The sequence below is a fragment of the Cyphomyrmex costatus genome, unplaced genomic scaffold (genome assembly GCF_001594065.2).
Source record: "Cyphomyrmex costatus isolate MS0001 unplaced genomic scaffold, Ccosl1.0 scaffold50, whole genome shotgun sequence".
In the NCBI taxonomy this organism is placed as follows: domain Eukaryota; kingdom Metazoa; phylum Arthropoda; class Insecta; order Hymenoptera; family Formicidae; genus Cyphomyrmex; species Cyphomyrmex costatus.
Window position 1 is genome coordinate 226,692 of NW_017279268.1, and position 11,074 is coordinate 237,765.

The following is an 11,074-nucleotide window of genomic DNA, read 5'->3' on the forward strand; positions in this document are numbered from 1 at the left end:
GGGGTGAAAGTTATTTCGCGTGGAAAGTTCAACGTTTCTGAACAGGGAAAGGTGTAGAATAGTACTTCATATCATACATGTATAGCAGAAATAATACGTTAATTTTGAAACTTTTTTTGTTAATAACTTTTTAACGAGTTAGGTCCGACGGTTAAAACTTCCTCAAGGTCACTCAGGATCATGACCTTGACAACATATGTCAAGGTCAAGGTCATTGGAGGAGGCTCCCCTAATCTACATTTTTACCGAATTTAAAAACCTGCGTGGTGTTATCCTTATGCTGTTTAGTAGACCAAAATATAACGTAGATACTACAATCGTATATGAACTTACCTTTTTAAAAAAAAAAAAAAAAGAAGGTAAAACATGCGCTAAGTTCTGATAAAAAACCATTTGGGCCAGTTTCGCCAACGCCAATTACTTAATCGGCTGTAGAACCGACTAATTATATTTGCTGTTTAGTAGACCAAGATGTAACTTGGATAACCTAGAGCAAGATGTAACCATAGAGATAGTAGTACTAGAGTACGCATTGTAGGAGTGGGGGTAATTCTATCTAGAAAAGGACGCATTCATTTGGGCCTTTTTGTTTTCTCTCGTTTCGCGCATGCGTATAGCTATATACTCTGAGAGAGGGGATCGAAAGAAAGAACGAGTCGAACGAGAAAAGTTTCATCATTACATGACCGGACAAGCCTGATTGAGCCTGATCACTTTAGAATCAAACAAAGAATTGAGTTTGATAAGGTTAAGGGCTCTCGATGAATAATATCAATAAATAATAATGATAAAAATCTATTACTTATACCTCTATAATTCTGGTTATGCGAGCATATTGACTAGCACCACCAGATTGTTTCTTATAAAGATAGTCAAATTCACATGGTTTAGTTAAGTCTCGCGGAAAGAAACTTTTGGCTTTCCAAGAATAACCGGACAAGCCTGATCTCTTTGGAATCAAACAAAGAATTGACTTTGATAAGGTTAAGAGTTTCCCAGTGCCAAGGGTTGCTCTTTCAATTCCTTATTCTTTCTTTCAATCCCCTCTCTCAGAGTATACGGCTATACGCATGCGCGAAACGAGAGAGAACGAAATGAGTTCCAAATGAGTGCGTTCTTTTCTAGATAGAATTACCCCCACTCCTCAAATTTCCGACAATGCGTACTCTAGTACTACTATCTCTATGGATGTAACTTACAAGTAACACTACCCAAGTGTTACTCACCGATCGTCTTGAAGTTTGTTCTACATATTCTTTAATGGAAAATATTTGATACGTATTTTTTTATATCGGCTAAAAAACATTTTAAGGGGGCTAAACAAATTTTTTAACATTGTAAAAACTACTATCGCAACGTGTATATTGTGTCACCGTGGGCTTCTTGCTTGGATGTTTGAAAAATACATTTAAAATTGGCTGAAATGTATTACCTGTGGGTTTTTGGTATCGGGGATTACGAATCTGAAGTCAGAATTTTAAAATTCAAAATGGCGGATCCAATATGGCGGTCGAATTTTTTAAAATTAATTTTATTTTCATGAAAATGGGTATGTAGGGTTTTCTGGGTTCGCTAGTTACGAATCTGAAATCAGAGTTTCAAAATTCAAAATGTCGTATCCAATATGGCTGACGAATTTTCAAGAAATTGTTTAATTTCCATAAGAATGGGAAAACCCATGTAGTACTATCTTTATCCTCATTTAATGACATATATCATTTGTATGAAAGATCTGATATCAAGTTGGCGCCAAGTTATTTTATAAAACCCATGTAGTACTATATTTATCCTCATATAATGACATACAGGGTGATTCAGAACGACCCCGTGTCCTTGCAAATACGTGTTCTTGACTAAATTCTGAGACGATTTTTCCTTTACGAAAATTTTATCCGACGCTTACTTTTTGAACTATTAAAAGATAAAGTTAGCGAATTACGATCCGCGAACAAAAGATAAGCAGGGGCGGCACACTCACCGTCCGACGCGAACGAACATGAGGGGCACTCATTGCGATCAAGGATATAAAGTTATTCTTTAATTTAAATTAATTTGATTTATCAAACATAATAAACATCTCTTAAACAACTCCATGTTTAAATTTCCATCTCATAAACAATTCAATACATGTTTTAAAGCTCGAATGAAACATCTACTCAACATTTAAGCAAACTTCTTATAAACTTTTAATAAACATATTGTTTTCGCCAGGGATCCTAAATCGATAATTTATTACGAAAACAACAAATCATTCATTTAGCTCTGCACTTTCTGATCTTTAACATTTCTTTAAACAAGGTGTAGAGAGAGGGAGGGAGGGAGGGAGAGAGAGACAGAGAGGAGAAAGAGATGGAGATGAGGAGGGGAGAGAGAGAAAGAAAGAAAGAAAGAGATTGATAATTGTAACCATTCTCGCTGCTCACCGCTGTTCTTCTCCCGTCGCAATCGTCAGCTCCGCTCCGCCTTGCTACGTCCCTATCTTCCTTCTACACTCGGTCGCTAATTTGCTAACTTTAACATTATATAACAACGAACTGAAAGCTCGTATCAAAAAATGACTCAGGACATTTTTACGTGAATTTTTGTCCTGTATCTCATGGTATACTCCAAGTGCGATAATTCAGATACACCCTGTATATAATAAGTAAAGCATTACAATTTGCAGATTACAATTTTCTAGAAAATAACTGCGATATGTTATGCTTAGTGCACAAAATATAAAAGTCGTTATACTAGCCCGTACAATAAAAATTAATTTCTTGTAATTCCAGAGTATCAACCTGTTAATGACTGGGAAAAAGAACATGGCGGCCTGCTCTCAAAAGAATTTCGATGGATGGAAAAAATGATTGAAATGAAAGTTATGAAAATGGTTTAGATTAAAAGCCTTTAATCTTTCTTTCACTTCAACATATTTTCTCAGGCATTTCAAGATATTTTGTGTATTTACATCGTTATCGTTATGGGGCTCTTGAAAATACGGTAGATCCTTATTTTATTATAATCTAATCTTATTATTTAAATGTAATACTTTTCGTACTTCAAGTGTCGTATTAATAATTATTAATAACTACTCTGTACAAGCTTCGATATTATTTCTAAGTGAACCCCGAGAAACTCATCCGTCTTTTGAAATCAAATCTCAATAAATGACTTTTATATTTTGTGCACTAAGCATAACATATCGCAGTTATTTTCTAGAAAATTGCAATCTGCAAATTGTAATGCTTTACTTATATATATGTATGTATGTTCATTTTGATTATTAAATTTGGATAATATAAACTCTTTTTATATGTTCACTTTGAACTGGCACCTTTAATAATATATCAGTTACTTTTCATGGTAATTTATTATTGGAGGAATAAATGTGTTTGAATTAATTTTGATATAATTTTTTTAAAGAAGATTTAAACCATTTTGATTGAAATAGGAAGAACTTTCAAAAAAAATATGAAGACATAAATGGTACTTAGGTTTCATTGTATATGAAGATAAAGATAATACTACATGGGTTTTACTATTTAATTAATTAGAATTTAATAAGAACGGTACCACATGGGATTTAAAGATATTATTAGAATTTAACTTGGCGCCGGCTATTGATATCAGATCTTTTATACAAATAATAATATATGTCATTATATGAGGATAAAGATAGTACTACATGGGTTTTACTATTTATATTTTTTAAGAAGAATTAAACCATTTGGATTGAAATAGAAAGATCTTTCAAGAAGAATAAGAACTACATGGGTTTTACTATTTAATTTAGTAGAATTTAATAAGAATAGTACCATACGGGTTTTCAAAGATCTTCTATACAAATGATACATATCATTAGATCTAAGTTACATCTTGGTCTAGGTTATCTAAGTTACATCTTGGTCTAGGTTACATCTTGGTCTACTAAACAGCAAATATGATTAGTCGGTTCTACAGCCGATTAAGTAATTGGCGTTGGTGAAACTGGCTTTTTTTATACTTTGCAGAAAACTAGAAGGTTATATAGGATTGTATAACACTATCTGAATCACAATATAAGTTAGAAATTAAAAAGAAAGTTAAGAAATACACATAATCTCTTTATTATAATACAGCTATATTTTTACTTAACCTATACTTTTAGCTGTAAATGAAATATTTTGATAGAAAGAAAATTATAACGCTATAATTAAAACAATAATTCACACGTTAAATAAGGCGAATAAGAGTCAAATTACAATATGAAATCTAATTTTGATAATTTATTCTAATATTATATATTGCGAAGAATATCACGTAATTTTTGGCGTTTCGTCCCGGCTTCCACTACTGGATTCATCAGTAAGGCAATGTAGTGGAAGCCTACCTTAGACGCCTGTTTAAGTTATTAGATCGAGAATCTATATATACAGATATACGCGTATCTAAGCACTTGCGAGAATCTTTGCGAATATCTATAGACCTCTGATGGCGAGTCGACGTAGTAATATTCTTCGCAATATATTTATTCAAAGTAATATATGTGTTAACCTCCCACCCCCCCCAAATTGCGCGCCGAAAGGATTTCGGACTTGCAACGCAACTCTAATCATCTGAAATATCCCCCCCCCCTCTAAATATTTGCGCGCCGATGGATTTCGGTCTTGAAACGCAACTATAAATGTTAAATCTAGAAACTGATAATTTAACTTAATGAAAAGACTTTACAATGTATTATCCGCATCGTTACAGCCTGCGGTTTGAAAACAAATGAATTGAAGGTTTAAAGGACTCTATTATTTTTAATAATAATTCACACGTTAAATAAGGCGAATAAGAGTCAAATTACAATATGAAATCTAATTTTGATAATTTATTCTAATATTATATATTGCGAAGAATATCACGTAATTTTTGGCGTTTCGTCCCGGCTTCCACTACTGGACTAATATTTTGACATTGGAATAAATACACTAATAAACGTAATAAGCGTTTTGGTATAATGTTATTACGAAATTGATTAACAGAACAATCCTTCTTCACAATATTAATTATGAATTAGAATAATATTTTGAAAATGTATACTTTATGAAGATACAACCAATTGCTCAACATAAATATACACAGAAATGTATGTACAGAGTAAAGCTTTGTACACAGCTCAATTAGAACAAAATATGTATGATGTTTAGATTAAGGTAAACTAAATATAGCTTTTACGCTTGTATTAACCCGTTAACGCCCAAGCGGACACTTTTTCGGCACGATTTTCAACGACATTATTTTTAAATGAAATAACAGCTTTTTTCAAAAATGAAACACAAAAGATGAGTATTATTTTCAAAAGAATTCTCTTGCGCTCCACAATCTTGAATTAAATATAGTGTTCTAGGTGAGAGATCAAAATAACAGTTTTTTATATTTCAAAGACGAATCACAAAAGATCAGTATTAATTTTAATAGAATTCTTATACCAAATTATGTCAGAATTGACATACAATGCTTAGAAAATTAAATATGGCGACTTAAATGTAAAAAAAACGCGAAAAAACGAGCGTAATTTTTTTCGTCAATTTTTTTCATAACGAAAATTTATACGCTATCAGTTCTAACCTACCCTATAAGTGGTCAAAATAGTTGTACTTTTTGAATAAATTACTTAGTCAAATCAGACGTAAGTTCGGAACTGTTGGAGTATTACTAAAGAAGAAGAGAAGGGAACTGTTGTTTTTTTTACCTTATTATTTTCTTAAATCTAGTGACACGTATCATTTGTACGCCAAGTTAAATTCTATCTTTAAGAACCCAAGAGGTACTATCCTTATGTTTACTTTGAACTGGCACCTTCGATAATATATGAGTCAATTTTCATGGTAATATGTATGTATAAAAGTAACGTCAGAATTCTCTCTCCCTTCTCTTCTTCAGTAACATCCAACAGTTCCCAAATAAAATCTATGTCGACCTTATAGTTAGTTTTTTAACGCATTGGCGGCCATTTTAAAAATTCCAAGATGATTTTAAAATATTACAAAAAATTTATTCAAAAAGTACAACTATTTTGACCACTTATAGGGTAGGTTAGAACTGATAGCGTACAGATTTTTGTTATAAAAAAAATTGACGAAAAAAAATTACACGCGTTTTTTCGCGTTTTTTTTACATTCAAGTCGCCATATTTAATTTTATAAGCAATGTATGTCAATTCTGACGATGGATTCTGAAAGAGCACGAAATTTTACGTCAGAAATCATGATTCAACAATTTTTTTCAAGGCGTTAACATTAAAAATAATGTCGTTGAAAATCGTGCCGAAAAAGTGTCCGCTTGGGCGTTAACGGGTTAAATAAAAACTCTGAATATTCTACAATCACATTTATAGCTGTCGTAATTAATAACATGTAATTGTTATATAACAGAATAACGTATCCAATGTATGCAAAGTAACGATAAAGTAACTGTAAATTTCGTTACCGTTATTCAAAAAATGTAACTACGTTACCCCCCGTTACAGTTACCAAAAAAAGAAAATAACGCACTTACCAGTAAAGTTACCAAAAAAGTATTATAACTTGTAACTGTAACTTCGTTAAAAGTAACGAGTACTTCCATTCCCTAGTAAATAATAAGGATAATAATTTAAGTAAATAATAAGGATATACAAGTGATACATGTCATTAGATTTAAGAAAATAATAAGGATAATACCACGTAGGTTTTTAAATTCTACTAAACAGCAAATGTGATTAGTAGAATTTAACTTGGCGCCGACTGTTGATATCAAAACTTTTATACAAATGATACATGTCATTAAATTTAAGTAAATAATAAGGCTAATATTCTACTAAACAACAAATGTGATTAGTTAGTTTCACAACCAATTAAGTAATTGCCGTTGGTAAAACTGGCCTAAATGTTTTTATATCAGTAGAATTTTTTTACTAAACAGGAAATATGATTAGTCAATTCCATAGCCGATTAATTAATTAGCGTTGTTCTACTAACATAAGGGTGTATTCCGAACCGGGTTAGTTTAGCTTATTTTTTTTCCTAGATGTTGACAGTTCCGTAACTAAACCGAAAAGTGTTCCGAATCCGACGGACGGTTGTTAATATAACATATGTTCATACATATGACCATTCGTTAGATTCGGAACACTTTTCGGTTTAGTTACGGAGCTACCAAAATCTAGGAAAAAAAATAAGTTAAATTAACCCAGTTCGGAATACACCCTAAATAGCAAATGTGATTACCTAGTCAGTTCCACAGCCGATTAAATAATTGGGGTTGTGGTAAAACTGGCCTAAATGATTTTTTTTTTACCAGAAACACACACCCTTAGCGCTTTTTTTACCTTTTTTTAAAAAGGTAAGTTTATATACGGTTGTTGGTACAAATAATACGTGTTATTAAAAACAAATTTTCTGCTTCAAAACATAATTCTCTAATTGGAAAATAATTTTCTACAGTAAAAACAAAAATTATATATTATAGAAAATAATTTGTGTTTTTATAAAACGACGTCGAATAGAATTTAACTTGGCGCCGACTGTTGATATCAAATCTTTTATACAAATGATACATATCATTAAAATTAAATAAGTAATAAGGATAGTACCTCTTAGGTTTTTAAAGATAGAATTTAAAATTAAATACAATATAAAGGCTACGAGCCAAAAACATACATATTCAAATCAATAACAAAGAATATAATAAATATTATTGATACCCTTGTTTCGCGGAAGCGAACGGTTCGAACTTTCGCGATGCTCGCAGCGCGCTACGTAATCGGATTGACATATAAATCGGTATTTACTTTACAACCATAATATTTGAAGAGCTAAAACTTTCCAAAAAAACTTTCTTAACTTAATAAACAAAATTATAGCACCGATAGAAGTTGACAAATCGAAAATTCGTACGATAACTTTTGTGATCGAATGAATAAAACTACGAATTCGAGAGAATTGTTTTGAAAAATTCGGCATTTTGAAATATTTCGAAAACTTTTTATATGCTCTATATTTCAAGAAACATATTGAAGTTTATTATGTGAAAATGTCAAAGAATATTCATATTTGGCTGAGATATGACGAGTTAAACACAAAAGTCTATTGAAATTTTTTTATTTTAAAAATTACTTTTTTGTTTATAATTTGAAAACAAAAAAAGTTATAAATTTGATTTACAGACAAAAATATTGCGCTATGAAATTTTCTACAAAAATCAGTCGTCAAAATTGAAATTAGAGCGTTGTCCGAAATTAACCCTGCGGACAATACTTATCCCGCGAAATCCTGGCTACCCTGGCGTATCCCCTTATAGAATCCAGCCCCTCAATTAAGTGTTAAATTGTTAATCAATTTAATTCGTGTTAGTACTGCGGTAATTTATTAGAATTGCGTTTCAAGACCGACAATTGTTCGGTGCGCAGTTTAGAAAGATTACATATATAAATTCACGCGAAATTATATATCATCAACTAAGATCCAAGCTAGACTGTTATAGGCTTCGTATTTGTATTAGCAAATATAAGAATTGCTGTTAAAACGACTGCAAGAAAAATAGAATGCCGACATATTATTATATATATGGTAATAATAGTTACTGTCTGATGAAAAAAGATATTCAAAAGGCAGATGTGCAAAAAAAAATAAAAAATTTGATAGAGGTATGTACACGCACCGTTCGTTTCAATATGCCAATAGTAAGTGTACCCTTCGGGACTGCGAGCCTCATACCACAGTTTTCTGACGGTTGCGGTCGGACGATCATCCTCCTGAGTTTTCTTCCCTTTTCCCTTCGCCTTGCCCGATTTACTCTTCCCCGGAATCCTGTTCTCGCCGCTGTGCTGGACTCGTGGCAACGACAGTGCGTTCTTTGATAAAGTTGTCGGATCGCAAGGATCCATTTTTGGTAAGGCCTGGAAAAGTTTCATTTAGAAAGTCACTTCGCATTGATAAATCACGTTCTAGTTTTCTTAGAAAATACCGGAAGTATTAATCAAAGATGTCGTAAATGATCTAATATTTATAATGGAAATTTTATAAATAAACAAGGTAAGTACTTGTTTTGTTTAATATCATTACATTACGTTTTAATAATGTTTCGATCATTAAATCATTAGAAACATTAATTTACGCACCTGTTCACTATTACTTTTCAATCTTGATACCGTCTCTGGATTGGCTGACGGCATACTGTTACACTTTTGAGGCGTCTAGAAATACACATATTACATTACACTAAACACTAAATAAAAAAAGTATGTAATAGTTTAGATTTTATTATTTTAATGTATAAAAAATATTCTTTTTTGCGCAATCTTTAAAAATATTGCATCTAATATCATTATACTTCTTGACATAATATCTAGAATTAAGCATTAAATTAAGAGCTTTAGGTACAACTCACTTCTTTTGTTTCTATCCTATTCAGTTTCTCTTTAATGATTCTCTGAGCAGTCATATCTTGCGTGTTATTTTCAACATCCTTCAAGTACGCAGCCATAGCTGCCTGTACGAAAAAAAAATTATTACTTATCATCAGTATTTTAATGTCTTAATCAACGTCTGTGTATGCATACATTTTCCATTTTCTTGAGGTCGTCCTCGAATTTTTTATTTTGTTTTGCCTGTTTGGCACTATTCTTGTGGATCTCCTTGAGTCGCTTGCTGACATTTTCCTTGTGTTTCTTGCCGCCCTCATGGAAGTCGATACTCGGTTTATTATCGGCGATCCAGCACTTGCAGAAGTCGCAGAACTTGCGGCCTTGGGACTTCCAATAATCCGCCCTGCAATCCGTACCACAGCTAGGATGACACCATATAAATATCTACGACGGGATCGACGCATCGACAAAATTTGCTAAGTTATGTGTTAATTTAAATACATTATAATTATATATACAGTATTCTCTCTATATAGTGCTAAATTGTACAGCAAGCCACATTCTTAAATTTCAGCTTCCTATACGAAGTATGTTCAGATATCCAAAGTGTCTTATTATATAATCTCGCTACATAAAAGTAGTGTAAGATTTGTATTTTTATAAATCCCAAACTAAAATACACGCGAGTCAGAATAGTCGAAAAAGTTCTATTCTCAACGCTATCTATCGATCGACAGAGTGAATAATTTATTTGATTGTGGTTTGGGCTGTCTTCCCGGAGCAATTATTGGAGAAAATGCGGACGATATTGTCCATGTGGCCTAGGAAATATGTTTTCTCCCGTTCGGGACGAGAACAAATTAGTTGGTAATTAGTCTCCGACCTACGCAGTCTTGAGCTCGACCTTCGCATCTCAGTTGCGACTAAAGGATTCCCAGGGAGCTTAATGGAAGCTCGAGATATTGCTAACAATAAGTATTGCGACAGATAGAAACTAAAGAAAAACGTGTGCGTGCTTCGAGTTTTGCATCTCTCTTCTCATCTTTCCGTAATTTAAATTAAAATAATTAAATAATGGAAATAAGATAAATATAAGAACGAAGTGCGATAAAATTTTGACAAAATTGTCGATCTAAGATCATTAATCAGGAGACGCGGTAGCGTCTCCGGCCATGTTAAAAAAAACTGTGAACGCTACAAGTCTCTTATCCCGAGCCACCAAAGTCCATTTTTGGGAGGTGCATAACTATTAAAATATAAAAAATTTTGAATCGAACGTCATATGTCCTGAAAGGCGGCATCGCCACGAGTAATTTGAGCCAAAAAAATTTTAAATCGGTCAAGCCGTTCTGGAGATATAAGCGGTCAAAAAGTGGTGATTTTAATGAAAAATTAAGAAACGTCTCCTTCTTCTCCTCCTCCTTCTTCTTCTTCTCTGTCCGCATTTTTAAACTTTTCAACATCCTCTCTCACCTTTCACTCGCACCTCCACCATCTTTGGCCCACCGGACCTTCTCCACTCGCCCCTCCCCCTCCCCCCACCAACAACCCCCGCCACCCCTCTCTTCCACTGTAATTCACTCTTTTTCGTTATTACAACTTTTTGACTTCCTCTCTCACCTTTCACTCGCACCTTCACCATCATCGGCCCACCGGACCTCCACTACTTGCCTCCCCCTCTCCACCACCACCAACCCCCGCCACCCCTCTCTTCCGCTG

At 33.1% G+C, this 11,074-nt stretch overlaps 1 protein-coding gene across 1 annotated transcript in view; it reads right to left on the reverse strand.

Moving 5' to 3' along the window:
- Positions 1-11,074, reverse strand: part of LOC108778495 (WW domain-binding protein 4) — a 29,817-nt gene that overhangs the window by 6,205 nt on the left and 12,538 nt on the right. Inside the window, exons 2-5 of the mRNA XM_018545700.1 lie at positions 9,551-9,776; positions 9,379-9,480; positions 9,110-9,184; positions 8,650-8,887 (exon numbers count right to left, since the gene is read on the reverse strand). Coding sequence (XP_018401202.1) covers positions 8,650-8,887; positions 9,110-9,184; positions 9,379-9,480; positions 9,551-9,776 — 641 coding nt within the window. The remainder of the gene's footprint in view (positions 1-8,649; positions 8,888-9,109; positions 9,185-9,378; positions 9,481-9,550; positions 9,777-11,074) is intronic.